Source organism: Arachis hypogaea, chromosome 11 (genome assembly GCF_003086295.3).
Source record: "Arachis hypogaea cultivar Tifrunner chromosome 11, arahy.Tifrunner.gnm2.J5K5, whole genome shotgun sequence".
Taxonomy (NCBI): domain Eukaryota; kingdom Viridiplantae; phylum Streptophyta; class Magnoliopsida; order Fabales; family Fabaceae; genus Arachis; species Arachis hypogaea.
Genome location: NC_092046.1, coordinates 3,190,584 through 3,217,507, shown reverse-complemented (window position 1 = coordinate 3,217,507; position 26,924 = coordinate 3,190,584). Strand labels below are relative to the sequence as shown.

The 26,924-nt window shown below is 32.4% G+C and overlaps 3 protein-coding genes across 6 annotated transcripts; 2 read left to right on the top strand and 1 right to left on the bottom strand.

The window, feature by feature from the left end:
• The first annotated feature begins 694 nt into the window (after positions 1 to 694).
• On the top strand, positions 695 to 4,855 carry LOC112719904 (peroxidase 4). The gene is made up of 4 exons (XM_025770642.2): positions 695 to 985; positions 2,142 to 2,333; positions 2,674 to 2,842; positions 4,166 to 4,855. Exons 1-4 carry the CDS (start codon positions 758 to 760, stop codon positions 4,555 to 4,557), a joined length of 981 nt encoding a protein of 326 aa, XP_025626427.1. The 5' UTR covers positions 695 to 757; the 3' UTR covers positions 4,558 to 4,855.
• LOC112719902 (U-box domain-containing protein 4) lies at positions 4,128 to 12,405 on the bottom strand. 2 transcript variants are annotated; one of them, XM_025770639.3, is made up of 6 exons: positions 11,949 to 12,405; positions 9,623 to 9,903; positions 8,043 to 8,159; positions 5,877 to 7,928; positions 5,691 to 5,780; positions 4,128 to 4,510 (listed from the first exon to the last, which is right to left on the bottom strand). In XM_025770639.3, the coding sequence occupies exons 2-5, from the start codon at positions 9,896 to 9,898 to the stop codon at positions 5,724 to 5,726; spliced, it is 2,502 nt and encodes an 833-aa protein (XP_025626424.1). In that variant the 5' UTR covers positions 9,899 to 9,903; positions 11,949 to 12,405; the 3' UTR covers positions 4,128 to 4,510; positions 5,691 to 5,723. The 2 variants fall into 2 exon arrangements, with proteins under 2 accessions (XP_025626424.1, XP_072062404.1); XM_072206303.1 differs by lacking the exon at positions 4,128 to 4,510 and having other exon boundaries at positions 5,329 to 5,780; positions 11,949 to 12,400.
• Positions 12,406 to 14,165: 1,760 nt separating this feature from the next.
• On the top strand, positions 14,166 to 20,159 carry LOC112719901 (phosphatidate cytidylyltransferase 4, chloroplastic). Of its 3 annotated transcripts, none has more exons than XM_025770636.3 (8): positions 14,166 to 14,548; positions 15,088 to 15,350; positions 15,798 to 15,988; positions 17,024 to 17,148; positions 17,962 to 18,095; positions 18,647 to 18,762; positions 19,183 to 19,288; positions 19,695 to 20,159. In XM_025770636.3, exons 1-7 carry the CDS (start codon positions 14,252 to 14,254, stop codon positions 19,272 to 19,274), a joined length of 1,218 nt encoding a protein of 405 aa, XP_025626421.1. In that variant the 5' UTR covers positions 14,166 to 14,251; the 3' UTR covers positions 19,275 to 19,288; positions 19,695 to 20,159. The 3 variants fall into 3 exon arrangements, with proteins under 3 accessions (XP_025626421.1, XP_025626422.1, XP_025626423.1); XM_025770637.3 differs by having other exon boundaries at positions 14,173 to 14,548; positions 15,025 to 15,350; XM_025770638.2 differs by having other exon boundaries at positions 14,175 to 14,548; positions 15,056 to 15,350.
• The last annotated feature ends 6,765 nt before the right edge of the window (positions 20,160 to 26,924 follow it).

The window sequence follows — 26,924 nt, the reverse complement described above, 5'->3', positions numbered from 1 at the left end:
AGATTCATGACATGGTGGATATATAATAAATGTTCGGTTTTACTTAAACAATATCTCTAATTAAGTTTGGATTTCATAAATGAAAAGGTATTTCATTTTAAGGGAATTTAAATATTTATTATTTAAATAGAATATTTTAAAAGATTATAAAAGATCAGAAAAAGTACAAGAGATCAGAAGTGGATGAGAGAAAATCTTCAAAAATACTTAAGGTTTAATTAGTTTGCTCCGTATAGTTTCGCAAAATTTTTAATTAGGTCCTTATACTTTTTTTTTTTTTTTAATTGAATCTTTGCACCAAAAATTTTTTTTTTAATTGGGTCTCTACACTTTTTTTTTTTATTTAGGCCTCTGTACCAATTCTTTTTTTTAGTTGAGTCCCTATAAAATTAAGTCAATTACTATTAAGAGGGACTTAATTAAAAAAAAATTGGTGCAGGGACCCAATTAAAAAAAAAAGTATAATAACCTAATTGAAAATTTTACGAAACTATAGTACCAACAGAGTAATTAAACCAATACTTAATTATTACTAATCAATCTATCAATTCAATCAAAATTTTCAAGAGGTGACACTGTTATTGCCATGCAATACATTTTATTATATTTAATTTGATCAATATAGATGCTAGCTAATTAGGTGAGAATTAATTAATCATGAGTTTACACTCTCTATATATTGGAGTCTCACACTATACTCTTTATTCATCAAATCATCATATATACTTTCACATAAAAAAAAAAAAAACAAACAAATATGACACTTTTTCGTTCTTCTTCTTCTTCTTCTTTATTCCTTGTCTTTGTTCTTGTTCTTCTTGCTGGAACCTCTTCTTCAGCCCATCTACTTTCAGAGAATTTCTATTGTAGAAAATGTCCACAAGTTTTCAATGCTGTGAAATCTGTTGTTGAAGATGCTGTGGCCAAAGAACAACGCCTTGGTGCTTCTATTCTTCGCCTCTTCTTCCATGATTGCTTTATTGATGTAATTCAACTACTACTATCATCATTTTTGGTGTTTTTTTATTTTTTTAAATATATTAATATTAATGTTAAACTTTTTACAATGTCATCCTCTAAATTTTTGTCTATTTTGGTACTCCTGAATGGAGTGGTACCAATTTTTAAATATTTATAACCTAAGGTTAAAGGAAAAAAAAAATGTAAGGTATTATATTAAGAGAATAATTTTTATATGTTAACAATATAAAATTATTTTATATTATTAGTTCACAAAAATTTAAACTGTGAGAAATCATGATGAACAATTATAATGTTGAGTAGTTATAAATTTAGAATAATTTATAGTGCATTATCCACTGCATGAATTGATTAATTATTATTAACGAAGTGCATGCAAAGAGTTATTGGCATTTATATACTTAAGTTCATGCCAGTGCACTTGAGACATAACACATATTTTTTATATAGTTTTTTTTTCATTTATATACATGTAAAGCACATATATTATTATTATTATTATTATTATTATTATTATTATTATTATTATTATTATATACTAGTTTTTTTTTATTCCTTGGTGACATTATTATATACTAGTTGCAGATATTGCTTCTTAAAACCATCATTTTTATTGGTCAAGAAAACTTCACGATCTAAATATGAAATTCTAGATCTAGAGTTGAAAGTTTGAAATATATCATATATGATATATATTACTTTTAAAATTAGTTCATAAATATTGATAGTTTATTTAAGCCATTCGAATAATTCTCAATATATATATATGGCTCTCAACCCCTTAGTACGTGTTCTCTTTTCATTTTATAACTTTTCATTTCAGAGGGATGTGACACTTTGAATAAAAAAAATCAAATAAATAAAAAAGATCTCAACCAACTAATGGCTCATAGATGGCTTATTACTAATCGGTGAAAATTCACGTGTTATTTTCATATAAAATTAATAATTGAAAATTGTTATATAGTAATATAGTCAAATTAAATATATTAAATTATTTAATAATTTTTAATTATCAATTTCAAATAAAAATAACTACAAGTAAGTTTTTACTTTAGGTATGCACCCTGTTATTAGTCCCACTTTGTGTATATGATTTAATTAAAATTAAAGCAGCTAAGAAATTGACGTGCATGCATGTGGGAACATGAAAAATGCAGGGTTGTGATGGATCATTGTTATTGGATGATACATCAACATTCAAAGGAGAGAAGACAGCAGCAGCAAACAAAAACTCAGTGAGAGGGTTTGAAGTAATTGATGCAATCAAGTCAAAGGTTGAAGCTTTGTGCCCCGGTGTTGTTTCATGTGCTGATATCTTGGCCATTGCTTCTCGTGACGCTGTTGTTATTGTGAGTATAATATTCTACTAATTAAATAACTCACTACAATAATATAACCTAAGAAGAATTGAGAAATTTTTAGTTGAAACTTTAGTTCTTAATAAATTTTAATTATTAAATTAATTTTTTAAATTCTCATTTTGTTAGACAATTTATGTAAAAAAATTAATTTAAACATTTTTAAAAATTAATATATTTTTATTAAATAATAATAATAAAAATAACTGATTTAATAATTAAAAATATATTAAAAATTAGATTAAAATTTTTAAAAAACTAACTTAGGATATTACTAGTAATAAAAATGACAACAATGTTTATCATAATTTATTTTGCTTTATTTGTTAAGCTTGGAGGGCCTTTTTGGGATGTGAAACTTGGAAGAAGGGATTCAAGAACAGCAAATTTCACAGCTGCCAACACTGGTGTAATTCCACCTCCCACTTCTAACCTTAGTACCCTAATTTCCAATTTTAAGTCACATGGCCTTGATGTCAAGGACTTAGTTGCCTTATCTGGTAATTTTCCTTTTATACTCACTCACTCTAATTAATCATGCTTGATAATAAAATAGCTTATTTTTTTTATATTTATAGAATAATTAAAGTATAGTTCTCTTTTATAAATATATATAATCCATACCTTTTGATATAAAGTGATGATAAGTCACAATTGATAACTCAAAAAAGAGTGAGTCACATATATTTTATTGTAGTTTAGTTTATATATACTTTACACCTCACTGTCTCTTTATATGAAAACAGTGCTTTAGTCTGTGATAACGTGACACATTTCGATGTTGATTTTGTATGTAACCATATGGTTTTGCCAAATTAAATGGAATTCATTAATTATATTAGGTGTACATGAATATGACTTTTAAACAACTAGTATGTTCATGTTCATTGCATTATTACGTGCTTTTTTAGCTAATTGTCAAGTCACTTCATAACCAACAATATAATACTGTTGAGTTGACTAGAAGGTAAAATCATGCATATCCAGTTATCCACCATAGTTAAGAAGATAAATATGTTTATAATATCATCTATAATATTTCAATATCTGGGAAAAAATTGAAGTCTAACTGTCATTCATATCTCATTTATTATTTTATATTATTGTCAATTAAATTTGTATTCACAATTTTATGTTTGCTTTAGTTTTTAATTATTTTTATGACGAGATTATGTGATTAATTACCTTAAAGCTTTTGCACATGGCATAATACAGTGGATCATTAATTTTACTAATAATGAATGGCCACGTGATTATACCAACTAATCATACTATATAGAATCAAACACGTTTTTATATGAAAGGGACAAACACTTTTAATAACTTGATAATGTATTATTGTTCTTTAAAGAATAATAATAATGTATGCTTGGATAACCCAATAAGGATATATCAAACTGAATCCACTATACTATGCCATGTGTAGAAGGAAAAATTACCAGAGTTAGCAACTCTCGTCTAATCAAGGAAAGATATACTTGCATTGCTTTTATGTTGGGTTATATATGCCCACTAAATTTTGAATGTTTTCAACTATATATCTATGTGGTTTGCCTCCACTATTTATTAATATAATAATTGTATAACATTTTGAGGAACTTGTTAAAGCTACTTCAAGCAAAAAGTTTTAATAAAAAAAAAAAAGAGTATTTATAAATCCTAATGCACTAGCAGAAAATAATGTCTATTTTTATTCTCGGATAATATTCTTAAGACATTCATTAACTAATTTCAACATTTTAATATTGTCATTGTTCTGTTATTCAAATTTTCTAGATTCATCACTATTAATTAATTTTGTCATTTATTTTGTGGTTTTTCAGGGTCTCACACAATTGGGCAAGCAAGGTGTACAAGTTTCAGAGGTCACATATACAATGACACCGACATTGACCCTTCATTTGCCAAGTTAAGGCAGAAAAATTGTCCAAGGCAAAATGGCACAGGAGACAACAATTTAGCACCCTTAGACCTACAAACACCCACACATTTTGAGAACAACTACTACAAGAACCTCATCAACAAAAAGGGTCTCCTTCATTCTGATCAAGAACTCTTCAATGGTGGATCCACTGATTCACTTGTTAAGGCCTATAGTCAGAATAATAAGGCCTTTGCTTCTGACTTTGTTACTGGAATGATTAAGATGGGGAACATCCTGCCCTTAACTGGGTCAAAAGGTGAGATAAGGAAGAATTGCAGAAGAGTGAATTAGTTCATGAATTAAATTTATGAATAAAGACACATAAATTCATTACTTGATGTGAACTTTATGCCTCTGGAAATTGAGAAGCAGTAGTTTAGTGAGTTTAAGCTGTTTAACAGTCTAATTAAGTGAACACTAGTGATTTGGAAAAGTGTGAATTATATAATGGATCTTTTCATGTGTTTCTCTTTGTTTATGGTAAAGAGAAACACAAGAATTTCCATTCTAGTGGGTTCTTGTGTAGTTCAATATATAAAATGTTATCGCCTATCATTATAGAATAAAATATTTAGTACATTGATCACTACCCTTAAGTGAAAATATAATTATACTGTTGTTTAAAAGAAGGCAATGATTTTATGATTTGCTTAAACCAAATACACTGTCACATATACACGATGGTCTTACTAATATTCTTGTATAACTCATGTTCAGACCAAGCCATAGTAAAATGAAATTTTCAATAAGAAAAACTCATTCCCTTGGTTTATATATAGTTAGTAAGATATTATGACGTTGCTTTATTGTGATTCAACAGAACTTGGAATTAATAATCAGGATTTCATGAAACAACCAAATTAAGACAACTGATTTAGTTTTGTCATTTCCAAAAGTTCATATGCTAAAATTCAGTATCTAGAACCACAAGGGGATGAATGATGAAAAAATATTAGGTAAACTCTTCCTTTAATAAAATCTTCTGATTCATTGATAAAGTGGAGGAATATGAACAGTTCAACAATACAACACAATTGAATTATTACAACAGTAAGAGCCACATTTACATATGCCAACATGAAAAAATTTTGATATTGATAGTTGATACCATACATTATGGGGCAGTTAAACCCTAAATAAAACAAAATTATTTGTCCACGGACATCTCTCGCCCTATGCCAGCAACAGAAGCCAGACATTCTCTTTGTTAAAAACAAAAGCTAGACTTACATGTATAAATTTTCTTCACAACACAGAAAAAGGTTTTCCGTTAGAGGAAACAATCAAATCGTGCCCCCCATAAATAACATTTTTTCCCCTTTACAAGCAAGTGAAACAATAATGCAAAACACCTTTACACACATTATTTGCACCATGTAATAATGCATAAATTAGAGAAGTACTATAAAAAGTTAATTCAAAACCTTTGGATGGTACAACAGCTTGGGGATTCAAAATCAGCCCCTCCCCGCATTATGTCTCTGACTTCTAAATTGATTGAGGAGAGCCTGGGCCTAAACAAAGAAAATAATCCATCACCACTGTGTTTGAAGAAATAGAAATAGAATACGAGGCAAATAAGAGATGAAACAGTAAAGAACAAACCGTACCTTTTCTTTGGCCCTCGCAGTACCTGACTGTGATAATGCGACTAATGGTGGGACAGCTCCTTCCTGAAGCACCATGCTTAAGAATCTGTTGCTATGTAAGCATAGATGCAGAAGAGCTGCTGCTGCATTCTCTTTTCCTCTTGCAGAGCCCAACTCGACAACCTCGACCAAAACAGGAATCCCACCTTCCTGACCAATAGCAACTCTTCCTTCTTGAATTGTGGCCAGATTTGCTAAGACTGCCACTGCCTTATCAACCATTCCGGCAGCAGGGTCCATTAACTCCACAAGGTGCTTCACGGCACCAGCTTGCACAATTCGATTCTTGTTTTCATGAAATATTGACAAATTAAACAAAGCAGTGGCTGCGTCTTTCTTACCCCTAGGGGTTCCATTCCCTAATAGATCAACCAACGGTCCAATAGCCCCCGACCTACCAATGCTAATTTTGTTTTCCTCAATCACTGATAAGCTGAATAGAGTGGCAGCAGAATTCTCCTTGGCTTCTGGGCTCCCTGTCTTCAGCACATGAATCAGAGGTTCAATTGCACCAGCATTTGCTATTGCACTTTTGTTATTGTCATTGATTGATAAGTTCAGAAGTGCAGTAACAGCATTTTCCTGGATCCTTGTATCTGGTGATCTGAGTAACTCAACTAATATGGTAATGGCTCCACAGTTTGCAATTGCAATTCGATTATCCATATTATGCTTGGCAAGAAGCCGAATTTCTACTGTTGCCTCTCTCTGAGTATCAATATTGGTGCTCTTCAAGCCCTCAACCAACTTCCGAACCTGGGATTCAATAGCAGAAAGATCAGCTCTAGTTTCAGCAGCAGGAGAGGATGCCATCCTAGGAACAAGCCTCTGGGATGGTCGCTGCCACAAGGATGTTCGGGACCTTGTCTCCGATCGAGGTGGGAACTCTGGTTCTCTATGTGAAGATGGAACAGTAGCAGCACTAGCAGAATCTGGGCCGGGATTTAATTCACCTGAAACATCTCTACTGTATGCTGGACTGCTTGACAACTGAGGAGAACTATTATCATCACCTGGTGTTTCTTGGGGGAAATTTCCACTAGAAAGTGCACTGGAGTAAGAAATAGTTCTAACATGGGCTTGGGCTTGGTCAGGGATAAAGGCACCAGACGATTCCCTTTTAGATGGCGACATTGAGGGTTGGCCAACTGAATCCACACTGCTTTCATCTGAGCTAGCAGACCTGTCATCTAAACCTGCTCCAGCAAGATCCATATGCTGCCCATTAACCATACCACTTAAGGAACCTTCAGAAATTGAACGGGGATGCAATGGTGATGTTCCCTCTCGCTGGATTCCAGCAGAAGTTATGTTATTACCTGGTGAACTAAAAGAATGAGAACGCACCGACTCAGGTGAGGATGGCTGGTTGCCCCTGGAATGAGAAAAGACAGGTGAGTCCCTGGTTGTACCAGACTCCATATACCCCTGAATGACAGATGCTTGATTTAAACTAGTGGACTTCGAGGGCTCAACCAGTTTCACATTGTTTGACTCACACCAAGTTGCAATTAGTGCTTTTACAGTGTAGTTAGGTATTAGGTTGGTATGAGCTAGTGCCTGCCGAGTCTTCGGACAAACAGTAAGTCCAAGATCAATCCAGTTCCTAATGAAAGCCCGCTCATAGGTTTGTCCTGATGCCACAATCACTGGATCAGTCATCAACTCCAAAGAGAGAGGACAACAAAAATCAGCAGGTACTGGAACTGGGCTGCTACTCTCAGCTTGCTTAAGCATACTAAGCCGCTCATGCATACGTGTTACAACAGCGATCATTTGATCAATATATTCAGCTTCTGCAGTCTTTTCAGTTTGCTCAGCATTCTCCTTCAATTTTTCAAGGGCCACAGCCTCAATCAGAACCTCCTGATTAGACTTTAGACCTAGGCTATCAGCAATTTTTGCCAGGACCTCTGAACTGGGTCCTAAACCTTCCCGTTGTTCAGTAATAGCTTCCTTAATGACTGCTGATACTTCTTCATGTCCCAAATGCTTAAGTTTCTGAACACAATGCTGCAATTTTAATATTGATATTACACATCCTCAGTTTCTTTCACATAATGAAAATATGACTCCAGTTAAAAGACGAAGCTTAAACCAACTCTTTTGTTTGATAGAATGTTTTACCTCCAGATGATCAGAACTCAATTCATCGGGGAGACATTGCTGAGAAACCTTCAGCTGCTGGAAAATATTGAGCCCCAAAGTCCTTATCCTAGATATCAAGGGTTCAACTTGCATAGCCTAGTGATCATAATAGCAGATGTAGTGAGAATTCAACATGCATAACTTGCAACAGTCATGCCATGTACATCCCATTAGATGCAGGCACAACAAAAGAACTACTACATGTCTTACTTCTGCCAGGCGGGTAGCTAACTCAAGCAAAGGTCTTTGAACACTCTTCAGTTATATCCTAATCATATCTTGCAAAGGTGTATAGAATGAAAAGGTAACCCTTTAAGTAAGAAGTGATATATATATATATATATATATATATATATATATATATATATATATATATATATATATCTCGGGAGAAGGTAATGCCATATAAACATGTAACAATTTTGTGCTATTAGATTTCCCTGTAGATCTATGAGGTGTCATATTTCCACATTAATCCACAAGCAATCTAATGACTCTTCACACGTGTTCTCTCTCTAAAAGGTTCATATAGCATTATCTTCCAGAAAATAACCCACCAAGTATAACAAGATCATTTCATAGATGCATTTCACAAGTCAAAGCTGAAACCAACAAAATTTCACTTAAATAAAGAAGATAGCTAAAAATCAAAGTTTCTTTAAATAACTAAAACCATGACAATGAACATTTTCTTAGGAGAATAACACAGTTCATCCTATCTAGAAAATGAGACTTGGTAACTAGATAATATCAAATGATAAAATACATTAAAGAAGCCAAGACAGACAACTATGATCAAGTGGAAAACTATACTAACATGTGAACATGGTTTTTGAAAGTTGTAATCAGGTTTATGATAAATATGATGGAAGAGGTACACTTGTTCAGATAGAAGAACTTTTTTTGTTCAAAAACAATTTGTTGGTGATGAAAGAGCTGGATCATCACCAAGCAAACAAGAAAAGAAGATGAAATAATGTGAAGATTTCTTCTAAAATTAAGAAAGTCTGCAGTTTGAGTGCAACAAGCAAGCTAACAAGTTATCACATCCACCACAAGATCATCTCCATTAACCATAACTATAACATGAATTATTAGGACCCTGAACCATGGTTCTCGAAAACAAAACTTCTAACTATTAAAATAAATGAAATTAAAATAGAAATAAGTGCACAACAAACACAAAGCTTTGAGTAAACTACACAGCTAAAAATATGAAGGAATGGTGTGCGGGAGGAGAAGAGGAACAGTGTGTGTGTGTGTGTGTGTGTGTGTGAGAGAGAGAGAGAGAGAGAGAGAGAGAGAGAGAGAGAGAGAGAGAGAGATGACAATATATGTGAAGGTCATCATAATTGTGTTCGATTAGAAGAGAAAGCAGAAATAGCATAATTTCCTTCCCTAACCACTGCAAAAGGCAACAGGATTGAATCCGAACATAAAGAAATGAGAAGAACAATCGGTCATAATGGAAGATCAGCTCATTTGACATTAAATTAATGACTAAAATAGATATGCCTTGTATATCTGCAAACGAAGAATTGAGATATTATGACACTTACAAAGTAAACTTTGCTGGACAACAGGTGCCAGTTCTCAATATGCTCCCTTAATTCATCAACTGCATGACCGAGTTCTTCAAATATCTTACTAAGCACTTCATCAGAAGCTAACTCAGAATGAGCAATTGCATCAATAATTGGCTTCAACAGCCTAAGTATCTCCTCTGCCTTTTGGTAATACTTTGAGATGGGTTCCGAGTTGACGTTTCCAGAAAACGATAAATTCAGAAACGAGGATATGCCATTAACAAGCATCTTTAACAATGATATCTCCATAACACCTGCATCAATAAACAAAACTAAGTAAATAGATCCAATTGATATGTAATAAAAACAGTTCCAAATATGTAATTAAATGATTCCATAATTATCATTTTATTTCTAGAAAGCAAATTTAGTATGAAAAAATGTGCCAGAAAATTTTCACTGTCAACGTGAAAGGGAGAAAGCCAAGGTCTGGTCTTTGTAGCATACATAACTTGTAGACTACACATTATAAGAGACATCCTTTTCATACTGATATAAATGTAACAGATGTATTTGTATACGTACATGTATCAACATTCCGTAATTCAATCAATAAATCAAGGAGTTTAGAGTTCTCATAACATGTTCTGTCCTAGAACTTCCACCACAGCCAATGCATATGCTAACTCTAAATTAGCCTGGTGCAAGCTCTTTAACTTGAGCATTAGCCCCCGACTATCTAACACCCATCTTTCCTTGTTTCAAGTAAACACAGCCCCTAAACAATCGGACAGAACACAAGTTACGGTCTACTTCAAAGGCACAATTCCGTACTTTAAATGTCTCTCAGTCGCAATCCAGCAAACTGTGCAATTGAATCTTAACATGATCTTTTTACAGGAATTTCCTTTTCAAATATTTCAAGATTGGAAAGCTATGCTTCATCAGTAATTCCTTTGTGGTTTGATTTATTCTTGTAAAGAGTATCCCTTATCCTCTCCTACCTTTTGGTAAACTTCTATCTTCATCTCAATAAAATTCTTCTTTTATTAAATGAAAAAAATTGGATAAATTAATTTATGAGCTAGAAAATATAGGTCTGTAAAGAAATGCATCTCTTATTCTTTGAGCCTACTGGCCTAAGATCCATTTAAGAATTGTGGGTGGGTGTGGCTTAGAATCTGGATGCTAGGGCGGCTCGCATGCTTTAAGCATTGGTATTGCACTAAGAAAGACTCCTGCTATTGCTATGCTAAAGGTAAGATTTTCTTGGAGTGGAAGTTCCGGTTTACTTTGAAGGCAAAAGAGAGCCCTCTGCATGTTTAGTTTGGCCTTTGATAAAATGGGTTGTGAACAACACTTTGGATTGTATGATTAGATCATTAACGGTTAAGAACTTAAGATCATGATGTTTCAATGAGAAAGAGAGTCCACACTAAATGCCAGGCTAATATATGGCATGCTATGCAACTAATGCTCCTTTCTCAACCCTACAAAAAGTGTAACATGGTGCATCAACACAATGAGGAAAACAACCCAGCCTTTGATTTCGTTCCAATTAGCACAGATGATCAGGTAGGTGTAGGCCTAAAAGCCAGGCTGAAAAGATAGGGAACTCTCCATTTAGGGGATTCTGTATCTAACCCCTAAGACATAAGGGACTTGCAACGCAAGCATCATGTTCCCTATCCAATGCATAAATGTTCCCTAATACTACAATAGTATTTTACAATCAGTACCAGATAAATGCATCATCTTCACAGGATAATTCCAGTTTATAAAATCCAATCCTTTAAGTGATCATACTTGTCTACCTAGAACATCAAATGCGAGCTTAGCCAATCTAAAACACCGCCAGCTCAACTTACCAATTAAATACAACATGCAATCCTAGTCACAAAGTGGGTTATATGGAATTATGGATCATACAATGAAGTTCATACCAAACTACAGCTAAGTTTGCTCCACTTAACTAGAAAAATGAGTTTACTCTAAAATTAATCCGAAACTCCTTAAACTTAAAATAGTCACAGGGAGCTGATCCAGCTCAACAAGCTAAACTCAAATTCAAGTCACAACAAGTCAACCACAACTTCTTCAACACCAAACAAGTTATTATTTTCCACAACACCAAACAAATGATAATTATAACTGCAAACTCACACAACACGAACAAATCCCAGCATTACACCCCTCCATCCCCCCCCCCCCTTTTTTTTAATTTCTTCAAAACGATAACCGAATCCAGGGAAACAAACCTTAACTAAATTAATAAATCATTTTTTAAAGAAAACACAATGAACGGCGGTCAAAAGATTAAAATTTCGAGAAAGTTCCAAAGCAAAATGTTGAGGTTTACCAGTGGAATGGAATCTGATGCAGCGATCTCCAGGACTGTGTATACACCGGCAAGCAAGTTCAGTTTCTTTTGCTTTATCTAACACTGAAACAAAAGAAGGATTCGAGAATGTTCTACTCGAAAAGATTCTTCTCGAAAAGACAGCGTTTCTGGCAATTAGTGTTTGTAGCCGCCGGCGTTGAGCTCAAGACAAACGACGAAAGGAGGACGGTAGCGCCGCCGGCGAACGGAGCGGATGGAGCTCAATTTTGAAGGCCGGCGACGGTGGTGGGGATGCGCCCGAGGAGTGAGGTGGTTAGGGCAAACGATGTGTTTGAAATTATTGGGAAATTTCTAAGACCTGTGTTCAGTGTTCTCTTGCTTTTTCTTTTTCTTTTTCTTTTTCTTTTTTTTTTAAATAAAAAATGTAAAATCTCAGTTTCTCTTCTTTTTAGATTTTTCTTCCTCTAGTTGGTCTAGACTCTAGAAGAAGATGATTATTCAACTTAATTACGGCTTGTTTAATCTTCATGGAATATTCCATACTCATTAATTAAAATTGCTAAACAATAAACACCAAACAATTTTTAATTAGTAGCTTGCTACATATTTAAGTATTTTTTTTTAAATTTATTTATGTAGGTTTAACATCAACAAAAATTACTCTTATTAAAAGCTTAATTACACGCGCACATGCTTCTCATTCTTACGCAGTTGCTTCATCTTTTTTTCAGGCTCGTTTACGCTTGTTTTCTTTTTCGCTTTTTTTTGCGTTTCTCCTCTTCCTTCTTTTTCGCATTCTTTTTTTTTCACGTGTTTTTTACTTTTTTTTCTTATCGTCATTCTTTTTGTTGTTGTTACTGTATTTTTTTCCTCCTTCTCTCCCTTCCTGGTGAAGAAACGGTAAAAGATGGGGATGAAGAGTTTTGAATTGTGCATAACAGAAATGAACCGAAATTATATTTAGAATAAACCGAAATTATATTTAAAATAAACCGAAAATTAAATTCAGAGTGTAAACTCGTTTCAAAAAAGCACAGAATAAAATAATTTACTCAGAAATAAACCGAAATTATATTAAAAAACGAACCAAAAATTAAATTCAAAATGTAAACTCGTTTCAAAATAAGCACATAACAAAATAATTCACTCAGAAATGAATCAAAAATTAAATTAAGAATGTAAACTCGTTTCAAAACAAACACAGACCAAGTGTACCTTTATTTAAATTCAGGATGAAACGAAATTATTTAATAATTGCGACACACAAACTCAATTCGAAAACAAGCACATAAACAAAATTTGAATCATGAACAAAAAATGAGAAAAGAAAAAGAAAGAAGATGAGGAGGAGGAAGAGGGGGAGGAAGTGGTGGTGGTGATAACAGTAACGAAAGTGAAAAATAAAAAAAAAAAAAGGAGGAGGAGAAGAAGACGACGTAGCATCAAGAAAGAAGAAGAAGAAGAAAAAGAACATATGCATGAATTTGAAACAAGTATGGGAAGAAGAAGAAGAACGTATACATAAATTTGAAATAAGGGCGGAGAAGAAGAAAAAAAAAAGCGTGTGACTATAAATTATTTGAATAAACTTAAATGCTAAAATTACTTGGATGTGAATTAACTAGTAAACTAAAATTTATTAAATTTAGAGTTTTGAGCGAGAGAAATTTATTGTCTCGTCAATATTAAAAATTTGAAATTTGATATTTGTATAAGATATAAAAAGATTTTAAAATTTTAATTCTTATAATTATTTTCTTCTTGTTTTAACTATTATTATTGTTATTGTTGTTGTTTGTAATTTAATTATAAGAGATATTTACAAAGATAATAATGTTAGCGTATAAATATTTACATATATGGTTCTAAAAGTTGTAAATATAAGCAAGTACCCTTTAATATAGTAATAATTATCTACATATCTATTTTTTAATGGAACTAAAATTTTATTTGACTTAATTTAGAGGTATTGAAAAATACTTGGAAGATTAAAATATATCATACAAATATGTTAATAGAATAAAAGAATAAAAAGAATTAAGATAAAAAAAATACGAGATTAAAAGTAGGATTTATAGAAATTAAATAGATATTTATGAAAATTTAAGCATAACAACTAAAAAGTGAATATAATGTGTGTGCACATGAACGACAGTAAAACCCGGCGCGTTTTACTGCCATATCCCCGTTCCACTCGCCATTGGTGGCAGTGATAAAAACGGCATAATGCATTAATCCGTACACATAAAATAAAATAATATAAAACAAAAAAGCAAAATCCCCATCGTAGTTAGCGAGCTCGTTCCCAACTCAGTCTCTTCATGGCTCACCCCCGAGTCACCAACTCGCTCAGTTCCACCACCACAATTTCACTCTTCTGCAACCACCATAACCCTAACAATCCGAAGAAACCCTTTGTTCTTCTTCCAATTCGTGCTTGCCCATGCCGCCCACGCTCTTCCCAATCCCTAATTCTCCATAAAGCTACTCCATCATCTTTCTTCTTCTCTAATTGCAAGCCGTTGCTCCGGTTCACCCGCCGAACCGGAGCCTCGCCTCCACCGCGCGTGATTGGTCAGGCCCAACCGGAACACCTTCCACAGAGCAATGCCGAAGGGGTAATATCGTTTTCTATAGCTTCATTGACTATTGGATGGTTTTGGAGCTGAAAATTGGGGTTTCTTTATATGTTGCTATTAATTTGTGTTCTTTTGGATGTAACTGGATGAGTTTAGTTTTGGTTTGTGTATACGGATAAACTATTTTATAAAAGAATGATAATGTTATATATTCATTTTTAAATGAATTACTGTTTTAAAGTATTTCAAGCTGTCTTGAAGAAATTGAGGAGTGTTTCTTAGTGTTGACTGTGATTAGTTAAGATCATCATCTATGTTTAAGGGTAAGTTAAAGAATCATTTGAGTTCAAATGTTCATGCAAATTGTTATTTAGTAAATTAGTTTTTTTTTTTTTTTTTCCTGTTGTTGCCGGGGTGAGAGGGGGAATAAAAATGGAGTGGACATTTATACGGATGAGAAATTATGTTAGATGATGCACTCGCATTTTTACTTTCTGAGCATGCATGTGTAACAGATTGATAGTCACTGAAGTGGGTGTTCCTCAGGAGTTAATGGAAGCCATGATTTGCCCTTGTAGGAAGACGTGCTCTTGAAACCTCAAGTTAGTCAGCTTAGGAACAGAATTGTTTTTGGACTCGGCATTGGAATAACCGTAGGTGGTGTTGTTTTGGCTGGAGGGTGGGTTTTTGCAGTTGCCATGGCTGCTGCTGTTTTTGCTGGGGCACGTGAGTATTTTGAATTGGTTCGGAGTCGTGGAATTACTGAAGGAATGACACCTCCTCCACGCTATGTGTCACGAGTCTGCTCTGTCGCTTGTGCCTTATTGCCCTTGTATATCATGTAAGATTGGTTAATTGTTTAGTGGGCCTTAAATTTCCTTAAGTTTATACATCTGACAATCTCCTAACAAATCAAAACTTAGTGATCTTTGTTTAATTTCATGAATTTTTGTTTCACTAAAGGAAAGGCTAAAAAGGGAGTATTGTCATAATAGTACCTTGTTTTTGAACTACAAATCTAAACCATTCAGTTTTTTCAACTTGAGGAAAATGTATTGCAAAATTATGTTATCTAATTCATTGTTAAGGAGTAATTCCGATGGTTTCATGTTTTCCATACTTCAGTTGTGTATTGTAGAAAAAGATAAACTCTATTTACCGATGGATGATCCAAATTTCCGGGATGATCTGTATTTTACCCATAGTCACAAATCTACTCTCCGTTTATATGTACTAAGACTTGATGGATGTTGCTTGCTGATTATTAGCATTTCTGATACACGGCCAGGTATCGTGGTCATATTGATGTCTCTGTAACTTCTGCTGCATTTGTTTTGGCCATGGCATTACTCTTACAAAGAGGAAGTCCACGCTTTGCCCAGCTAAGTAGTGCCATATTTGGATTATTTTATTGTGGCTATCTTCCGTGCTTTTGGGTTAAGCTTCGATGTGGTTTAGCAGCTCCAGCCTTGAATACGAGTATGTAAACTTTCTTAGTTCCCATTCCATTTTAGTTCTGTTTGCTGTGATCCTGATGTAGTTCAGATGTTTCTTTTTTTTTTTTTTAAATTGTTTATTAATAAAAGAAAATTACTAAAGTATACTTGCTCGTGTTATGTTCAATTTCCATATTTTAAACAATATACTGATCATTACAAAAGGCATAATATTGTTTGATGTCTTTTTTGCCATCAGGTTTGAATCCCCCCCCCCCCCCAAAAAAAAAAAAAACCAACAAAAAAAACACCAACTAATATAAATTGTATTTGCTTAAATTATTGATGTCTGTATGTTGGATTATTTATAATCTGGACACTGAGACAGGAAAGATTTTGTTTCTCTGTAATTTCATTTGGCTTATTTTTTTTATTAAGCTGGTCTTAAGATATAGTATTAGTATCTGCAATTGATGGTGGGTAAACCATATATTCAAGGTCTATTAAGCATGAGGAATGTTGTGTATAACTGTGCTCTTCATGTTTCATCTTTTAACTAACTAATATGCTTATGGATCCAAATGCAATAATTTTATATGCTAGTTTAAGTGAGAATTTAAATAATTTATTGGGAATGTGTCATTGCCCTTGCTGGAAGAAACTTAATGGCATAAAATAGAAATTTATTGTGGAAGACAAGAATGGCTGGTCTTTTGTCCTTTAAAGTACCTGCATGTCTCTACTCTCTACAAATCTGTTGGTTTATAAATATACCCTTGCTAGTTTGCTTGTATTGGCATGATGTGAGATTGCTCAAATTTGACATGCTGTGAGAGCAGCTCTGATTTTCAACAATTGAGGGCCTTGTTTGATGTCATTTAGGAAGTTTATATCCATGATCACCTATCAATATAAGTTATTCTGTTATCTTAAAGCACATCCCAAAGGGTCTGATCCTTTAGGTAGAATTTATTAATAAAAGCCAGCTTTGGCATATTCCATTGAGCATCATTTTTGTACTCTCCTTTTTTTCTGTGGTTTAGGACTTGTTTGTCCTTATCAGATTGTTGTTTTGCAGGAATAGGAGCAACATGGCCTGTGCTTCTTGGTGGTCAAGCTCATTGGACAGTTGGTCTTGTGGCAACTTTGATTTCCATTAGCAGCATAATTGCAGCTGATACATTCGCATTTCTTGGTGGCAAGGTATATCTGCTTCTTGCTGCAACTTATTTGTTTTCTGTTGCATTTGTCACTTGTTACTTGTTAAACAGTGATATTTATATTGTTACTTGCAAACCCTTTCTCTTATTTTTATGATCCTGCTTGATTTCCAACATTGTAGTTATGATATACTGGCCATATCTCATACGGTCAGTCTCACACCTCTAGCAAATTTATATTATTCTGTTGGAAGGCAATAATTAATAGTATGCTATAGATTATACCAAACTTAGTTTACTATGTTTGCTATAACTTGTAAGCCCTGTTAACTGATCGTTGTTTTGAAATGATAGTATTTAACAATTTATTGGTGAGAAATCAACTTATAATGTGTCTTTGCATAGACAGTCTTTGTCAAATTTGTTAGAGTATGTTGAGGATTGTTGGAACCTTATATCCCTGGGTAAGCTCCCCATTCTTCAGAGAAGCGGACATTTTTTTTATATTGAATTGTGAAAGATTAGCAATATATCCTTTCTAAGGGGCTTTAGTGGGTTGATGCCAGGCAAAATCCAGACTTGAGGGGGCCAATTCTTGCATTTACAAAAGTATTCTGTTCTTCAATTAAAATTTTCAGAAAAGAAAAAAAGAAAAGTATTCTGTTCTGACTGTCATTATATTTTGACTCAAGCTAGGAGCTAATTGTTTATTGTGATTTTTTTTATAAATGAAGTTTATTGTAATTTATGTTTTGTTCATTCAACATTCAGACAGTGTATCTTACTTTATATCTGCCTAGAATTACAAATTCAATCCAGCCTTGGATTATGAAATTGTTCTTGTATCTTGATGCAGGTATTTGGTAGAACACCACTTACCAATATAAGTCCTAAGAAGACATGGGAGGGTACAATAATAGGCTTTTGTGGGTGTATAGTTACTTCTGTTGTGCTTTCAAAAATTTTCAGTTGGCCAATGTCATTACCAAGGTATGCTATACATCCTAATTAATGTCAGTTGCTACTTATGTCAATCTTGTTTTGTGCTTATTATAATTATTCGATTCACAAAATTTGGAGACAAAACTTTGCATGGTGTTTATGAATTGCATTACTTGGTGAAACTATTAATTGCTGTTCTTTATGAGGACTTGTAGAAATCTCATACAATCCAACTTACACAATGTGTGCCTTCTTACAACAACAACAACAACAAAGCCTTATCTCACTAGGTGGGGTCGGCTAATGTGTGCCTTACGGAAAAAAATCTTTGCTACTAAAAGAATAGCTTCCTAATGTTCTTGGACTTTCTTGAAGTCACAATGCCGTGATAGACATTAGTGGCTTTGCCATATTCTTGACTCATATTGTTATTATTAACCATTGTGGGTTTGCAAATTATGTATTTTTTGTACTGGTTAGCAAATAATCTTTTTTCTAGTTTAAGATGAACTTCGTACATATGCCATGATTCTTTTTATATATTACATGCGCTTATGAATACTGTTGCTAACTTGTGGTATGTACATGGGTTCTGTCAGTTCAATAGCTCTTGGTGTACTGAATTTCTTTGGATCTGTTTTTGGTGATCTCACTGAATCAATGATTAAACGCGATGCGGGTGTGAAAGACTCAGGCTCCTTAATACCTGGTCATGGTAATGACTTTTTGTTTTATTAATCTCTTGGATGCTTTATTTATTTATCTCTGGATATTAAGATTAAATCTTAGCAACGTTTGAAAAGATTAAAATGGAAGAAATGAAGACTTGGATAAATCATCCTGCTTAGCCCTTTAGAAAATTACAAGCCTCATCCAAAAGAAAATCAATCATTGTCATGATATAAATTAGGACGAAAAACTTCCATTTAAATATGGATATTGACCTCCAAAAATTAGATAATATATAAATAATACTGTTGTTTTGGCCATCCCTGAATTATTAATAAGTAATGACAGATCATTTGGTTGATAATTTTGTAACGATGAACAACTCATTCAAATCGAACCTTCCATTCTTTTCCATTTGAAAGTACTTGAAGGGTTAATTCATTTTATTAACCACATTTCTGCACAGGTGGAGTACTAGACAGAGTGGACAGTTATGTGTTTACTGGTGCGCTCGCATACTCCTTCGTCAAAACCTTTCTACCTCTATATGGGGTTTAACATGAAAAATACTGGTCAGTATTCCTTCAAACTTCACCTGTTCTAGTTTAAAATTCTATAGTTTATATATCAGTAGCTTCAAAAGTGTCATAGTCCACAACATCATTATCAATTAAGGTATTTGTCAACATCATTTTAACAATGAGGTGATATACAAAGAGATTGACATGCATTTTTTTTGTGGTTTATCCGTATAGGACTCGTTGACTTTTGTGTCTTCCTAAGGATTCAACGTGTATGTTTAGTTAGCGATAAAAATTCGGTGAAAATTTTCATGGCGGGCTAAAAATATGGTGGAAAATTAAACATGGAGTGTGTCCATGAGAATTTCCACCCCACCATTTTTGCCCCACAGCCAAACATGCTGGTATATATGGAGTAACATGATCACTAACAATGTTGAATTGTTTTCGTTTACAGTGAATTAAACTTGATATTTGTGGAAACTTGGGATATATTCATGGGATCAGAACACAAAAAAGAAAAAGAGGACACTTTGTCATCAGAAAAAAGGGAGCAGCAGGAATTTTTCTTATCTTCTCTCAAGCTAAGTTGACAATAGTTGGTTGCTGCTTTGGTTCTGAATCTTAAAATGAGGTCACTGATATTAGGACTAATCAAAGTGGTAGCATTCATTGGTTGTACTGTGACCTGTAAAAAATTAATCACAATTCATTTTGCAAAGAAAAAAAAAAGATCGCTTGTGGTTGCCCCAGCTATTTGTTCTAGCTAGCCATAGAAGGAATCATTTGTGGTAGTAATTTTTCACATTTAGTTATTGTTTCCGCATTTATTTACTAGTCTCAATTGTATTTTAGCAAGACTGAAATATATTTTTCTGTATTAATAAAGGACCTGTGAGTATACATTAAAATTCAGAATTCACATCAAGAGAATATTTTCCTTCCAGATTTCTTTAAGGCATCACTGCTTGGTGTGTACTTGTTTTACAAAGAATGTTTTAATCATAGTTATCAGAACCGAACCGGTAATTGACCCGGTCATACGACTGGGTCACTGAGTTACTGGTTCAACCGGTGAATCACTGATTTACCCGGTTGACCCGTTCATAATTAAATAAAAATATAAAATTATAAAAATAAAATTAGAATTAAAAATTAAATACATATTTTCAAAAATATATTAATAACAATTAAATATCAATTCTTAGATATAATTTATAATACAAAAAAAGATAATAAATTTGTTATTAATACAAAATATTTTTTCAATTTTAATAAATAAAAAATAAAAGATAACACAATCAATATTAATATATCAATATATTTGTATACTATGTGTTGTTACTTGTTTGGTATCCATGTAAATTCATACGTTAAAAAATAAATAAAAAATAAAAAATCATTACGTTTTGTTATATATATAATGTTTGTCATATTCATAAGTAAGAATCAAGTTTGCCACAGTGGCAAGGGAAAGATTGGGTTTTGGCGCAGCTCTGCGTTCGAAACCTGCATTCAACAATTTTGGGCACAAGTGGGCACTCCTACGATGGTTCGGCGTACCGTGGACCTGCGGCAGGTTTAGTTCGATCTGACGCGTGAACTGGCCGGTTTTTAATGGATTTGACCATCGTTGACCGGTTCGAATGCTTATTCGGTCCAATCTACCAATCGGACCGGCTAGACTACTGATTCATTGGTTTTTTGGTCAAACTGATCGGTCCGGTCCGATTCTGATAACTATGGTTTTAATTCCGAGTCTTTATAAAAGCAAGTAGAATGTTTTTATGAAATGAGTTTGTCATCTGTTTTACTTCTACTTAAGTATATTTTATTGATGTAGTACCATAACTTTTTATCAGCTCATTAACCTGCTAATCAATAGAAGTTTTTTTTGTAATAAATGTCTCTTGTGATAATAAAACAATCACAATAAAGATTATTACAATAATGCCAATACCAGCCATTGATATACCCGCATATATACATTGAAGTGAGAAATAATTACAAAATAGAAATTTAAATTTAAAAAAATGCCATAACTGAAAACTAACTCTTTTTCTCTCTCTCTCTCACACACATATATCAAAAAGTGACTATATGTCACTAGCATTACTTCTCTTCTACCATTATATGCATCCTAAAATATTAAATGCATACTAAAAATTAGTCGGTATATGTCTATTAAACTATATTAAAGGAGAGTCCAAAGTAATGTTATAGTGGATAAATCACATATAAGATCTCAAGTTTCATAAAAAATTAATATGTCATCCATTGTAACAACATAACAAAATATTTATTTTAAAATTATATTTATACTATCATAGAGAATAGTATTTATATAATCAATCTAACATTAATCTCACATACTAAACTATCTAAGTCAATGGGTTATAGCTCAAATGGCATAGTCTCCCCATACTCAATTAAGAGGTTGTGGGTTCGAATCTCCTATCTTTGATAAAAAAAAAATCTAATTCTAAATAAAAATGTAGTATAAAAACGTTAATTCATATTAATAGTCTAAATTCTAATATTGCATATCCTATTTAGAGAATAAATTTTATTTTATAAAAATCTATTTATTTATTTATTTATCTATCTATTAATTTATTATAATGTATAAAAAAATCAAGTAATAACACAATAATTTCTTGGCATATTAGATAACATTTAATATTATCATATAAATATTTTGGTAAAATTATCATTTTATAATTTTTATATCATCACATCATTTTTTATTCTTCTTATGAAGTGTTTAATCCTTGATTTTTGTCATTTATATATCACATTTTTTTAACAATATATATTTTTAAATATTATTTAGTGGTAATAATAATATTAAAAATTATATTCATATTTGCATATATGCCTTATTTTTGTACTATAGTATTTAATTTGTTAAACATATGTATTAGGTGATAAATTCTTTCAAATATTAAAATATATAATGTCCTTACAATTTTATTCAGATTTAATATTAAGTTTTAAATTTTTTCATTAAATAATTTTTTATATATAAAAATTAAATTATTTTAGTTAGTTAGAAAGTTAGAAATCCTAGCTATTGTATATATTAATGTATGAGTGTATAAGAGTAACGGTCAGTTTGAATTGACTTTTAAAAAAAATTATTTTTTATTTTTTAAAAAGGATTTTTTTTATCAAACAAAAATTATTTTATATTTGAATAGACTTTTTAAAAAGTGTTTTCAAATATTAAAAAGCATCTTTTGCTTTTGTTTTTTTTTAAAACAAGATATTGTTAGCTTTTAGAAAAAATAAATAATTTATTATTTTTAATAAAAATATTTTTTTTAAAAAAACGTATCCAAATAAATTTTAAATTGAATAAAAGTACTTTATTTTTTAAGAAAAGTACTTTTTTTACTTAAAAAAACCAATCCAAACTAACACCAACACTTATAATCAGAATATCACAATCATTCTATAAAATTCTATATTCAGTTTTTATTTCTTCTTTCGGTCATCATCAACTTCAATCCTTCTTTTTCTTACCCTCATACACCTTTAACATTCTTCAATATTTTACACATGAGCGTAGAGAGATGAACATGTATGTTCATTAGCCTATAGAAGTTAATTATGTTTTTAACTCTTTATTCATTAATATTTCTTTATATATATATATATATATATATATATATATATATATATATATATATATATATATATATATAATAAAGTGATCAATACTTGCTTTAGAATAATGGTTGTGTAATTTATTTTAATGTTACATTAAGTTGTTATAAGCTCATCATCCACACACATCGCTTTTTTGAATGTAATCTCTTGTTGGTATAAATTTATAAGTTTAACATAGTCTTAATTTTGTTTTATTTTTTATTTTTGGTAATTTAACATTGCTCAATATAGAGATAATAATGAGTATACCTAGAATAAAAGTAGAAGAGATTGAGATTTTGGATGAGAGAGACGGCTGGAGAAAAGCATTATCTGTGGTAATGACGATGATTTTTGTTGAGAATGGTGGAAGATTTTTTGAGTTTTCTTAAGCTTGCCAAGCTCTCTGATATGAATCCGTTCAATTTATTCCTACCAAGATACAATTCATACAGATCCGTTAAATTCTTGAATGAAGGAGATATTGTCCCCGTCAAAATCATGTTTGTCAAATTCACAGTTTTGATGTTGCCCTTGTCATCACAAGTGATGAAATTTCAAGCTTGACAAAGATTGTTTCCTCGCCACGATTGCGCCAACAGAAATGGATAATGAAATGCCTGAGAAACTTGAAGTAAAGTAGTGGCTTTGTGATCACAAGACCTAGGATGGTCTAAACAGAATGCATTAGTAGTAAGATTTATCTTTGGACTCCAAACCTCATTAAATTAAGGAAGAGGACCCTACACAACCAGTTGTTTTCTAATGAAACTTGATAGATTTCATTGAGCAGTCCCAGAAAAGGTAAAACTACACCTGTTAACCTATTATTTACAAGAGATACATATTTCAAGTGTTTGCAATTGAATAGGTCTAGAATAGAACTCTCAAAGGAGTTCCCCTCAAGGCTCAATTCAAACAATTGTGGCATGGATGAAAGAATTTGAATTATACTTGACAACTTATTATTGTTGAGATTCAATCTATATAACCTGGTTAGTTTTAAAAAAGACTCGAGCAACACTCTGTGAGATTGTTTTTAGAAAGATAAAGAATATACAATACGGAAAAGAAATCAAATGTGTCCGGCAATGAGCCCATGGGGTTTGTAGCCCTGAGTTCGAGGACTGGACTGTAAGGCGTGAGTTGCTATTCAAGTCGGTAAGAAATTTTCAGGGTGAGAGATTGGCACTATGACTCAAGTCAAGGAGTTTCAAATTTTTTAAACCTTAGAAGCTACTGTGAGGGATGGAGGTAAAGTTGTTCTGAGACAAGATCAGTTTTTGGAGATAGGAGAGGCCAAGAAAATGGCAAAGAACAACTGAGAGAGTTGTTTCCAAGATCGAGGAAGTAGAGATTGACGAGGGAGACCGCCATGGGGAGCTCTAGACCTCTGGAGAGATTTCAGGGAGGATCCAAGTGAGAGAACATAAGATAAGAAGACACCACATGCAACTCAAAACCTTAAGGTAGTAAGAAACTCTCTGATATCACTAAAAACCACTTAAAACCACCAAACCGATTAACCATCGGCTCTGATGCCACTTGTTAGGTCTCCATGGGGAGCTCTCGACCACCGGGGAGAACATAAGATGAGAAGACACCACATCCAACTCAAAACCTCAAGGTAGTAAGTTAATGTGTCTCTGTGATACCACTTAAAACCAGCAAACCGATTAACCATTCTCTTTGATACCACTAATACAACTTAAAACCACAAAAAATCTCAAGGTAGTAAGTTAATAGGTCTTTCAGATAGCCCTAATACCACCAAAATTAAACTCATGGTTTTGATGTTGCTCTTGTCATCACAAGTGATGAAATTTCAAGCTTGACAAAGATTGTTTCCTTGCCATGATTGCACCAAGAGAAATGGATATTGAAATGCCTGAACAACTTGAAGTAAAGTAGTGACTCTGTGATCACAAGGTCTATGATGGTCTAAACAGAATGCATTAGTAGTAAGATTTATCTTTAGAGGTCGAACCTTATTAAAATAAGGAAGAGGACCCTACACAACCAGTTGTTTTCCAATGAAACTTGATAGATTTCATTGAACAATTCCAAAAAAGGTAAAACTACACCTGTTAACCTATTATTTGCAAGGGATATATATTTCAAGTTTTTGCAATTGGATAGGTTTGGAATAGAACTTTCGACGGAGTTCCCCTCAATGCTCACTTCAAACAATTGTGGCATGGATGAAATAACTTGAATTGTACTCGACAACTTATTATTGTTGAGATTCAATCTATTTAACCTGGTTAATTTTGAAAAAGACTCGGGCAACACTTTGTGAGATTGTTTTTAGAAAGATAAAGAATATACAATATGGGAAAGGAATCAAATGTGTCCAGCAATTAGCCCATGAGATTTGTAGCAAGGACTATCTCAAGGTAGTAAGTTAACAGGTCTTTTTGATATCTCAGATACCACCAAAATCCAACTAAAAATCTCACCGGAGAGACTTTCGAGAAGAACAACATAAGATGAAAAGACACCACATCCAACTCAAAACCTCAAAGTTGTAAATAAATGGGTCTCTCATCTTATAAACTTCTTACTCTTTCTTACTTTCTTCAATGTGGGACTAATTTTATACACTACTCCTCACACTTGCAACATTATGAGCAGGTTCTTTATGACTAATCTAATTAGACAAGACACATGCACACATAATAAAGAAAAAGAATGTTGCAATAATTTTAGAATGAGTTATTACAATCTGTACAATAATTTTAAGATGAACTATTACAATCTGTGTTTTTTTTTCTATCACATAATGAAGAGGAAGAATGCTACTCTTTTCTTTTAGTTTTTTTTTTATAATTTTTACACTATAGACACTGGCTTTTTATTAGAAAAATCATGACTTTCAATGTTTACAATTTGTTTTGCTTAAGTAAACTATCATATAAATACTCATTGTCCTTTCAATTATTCTGACATTCAGGGATACACATTGCTTATCAGTAGTTCAAAGGTGTCATAGCTGACATGTGAGAAGTTATAGCTCTATGAAGACTTTAAAATCAATAGCCACATTCTCTCAACTTTCACCTAGTAATAATCAAAATAATATTTATGTATCAATGCTTAGTAATACTTAAGAGTCACAAGATTTACAAGCATGAATACTCATGAAATTATATATAGGTACTAAATCACAATATTCACTTATCAAATTTTGGGCCATAGAAGCCAACTTATGAATGATATACACTTAATTTAATGTATCTAGTGTAAAGAAGAGAAAAGATAAAGATTCTAAATCTTTATTCATAACAAAATTAGAGAAATAGTAGAGAAGTAGTTAGTTTAGTTTTATTTGTTCTCTCTATTCTTTCAATTTTAGCTTCTGTCTTCTATTTTTCTCTTTTCTATATTTTCTTTCTTTCTTTGGTGTTCTGCTCTCTCTCGTTCAAAATTTATGCTTTGATACCATAAAGAATTTTTTGGAACCGTAAATTTTTAACAAGAGAGAGCAAAACACCAAAAAAAGAAAGAAAAGAGAGAGAAGAGAAAAATGGAAGGCAGAAGCTAAAATTGAAAGAATAGATAGAACAAAACTTAAAACCACCAAAATCCAACTCAAAATCTCAAAGTAGTAAATTAATGGGTCTCTCTGATACCATTTAAAATCACCAAACCGATTAACCATCGGCTTTGATACCTCTAATGCCATCAAGATTCAATTGGGGAAACTTTTGAGAGGAGCAACATAAAATGAAAAGACACCACATCCAACTCCAAACCTCAAAGTTCTAAGTTAATGGGTCTCTCATCTTATAAACTCCTCACTCTTCCTTGCTTTCTTTAATGTGGGACTAATCTTATACACTACTCCTCACACTTGTAACAGTATGAGCAGGTTTTTTATGACTAATCTCATTAGACAAGATACACGCACACATAATAAAGAAAAAAAATGTTGCAATAATTTTAGAATGAGTCATTACAATTGTACAATAATTTTAAGATGAACTATTATAATCTATATTTTTTTCTATCACGTAATGAAGAAGAAGAATGCTAC

Bases quoted from the DNA above. Each gene is read 5' to 3' on its own strand.
- LOC112719904 (XM_025770642.2), top strand. From the start codon at position 758: ATGACACTTTTTCGTTCTTCTTCTTCTTCTTCTTTATTCCTTGTCTTT. The intron at 986-2,141 runs GTAATTCAACTA...TGAAAAATGCAG, and splicing joins TCCATGATTGCTTTATTGAT to GGTTGTGATGGATCATTGTT. The intron at 2,334-2,673 runs GTGAGTATAATA...TTATTTGTTAAG, and splicing joins CTCGTGACGCTGTTGTTATT to CTTGGAGGGCCTTTTTGGGA.
- LOC112719902 (XM_025770639.3), bottom strand. From the start codon at position 9,898: ATGGAGATATCATTGTTAAAGATGCTTGTTAATGGCATATCCTCGTTT. The intron at 8,160-9,622 runs GTAAGTGTCATA...TATGATCACTAG, and splicing joins TGTCCAGCAAAGTTTACTTT to GCTATGCAAGTTGAACCCTT. The intron at 7,929-8,042 runs GTAAAACATTCT...TTAAAATTGCAG, and splicing joins TGAGTTCTGATCATCTGGAG to CATTGTGTTCAGAAACTTAA.
- LOC112719901 (XM_025770636.3), top strand. From the start codon at position 14,252: ATGGCTCACCCCCGAGTCACCAACTCGCTCAGTTCCACCACCACAATT. The intron at 15,989-17,023 runs GTATGTAAACTT...GTTGTTTTGCAG, and splicing joins AGCTCCAGCCTTGAATACGA to GAATAGGAGCAACATGGCCT. The intron at 18,763-19,182 runs GTAATGACTTTT...ATTTCTGCACAG, and splicing joins CTCCTTAATACCTGGTCATG to GTGGAGTACTAGACAGAGTG.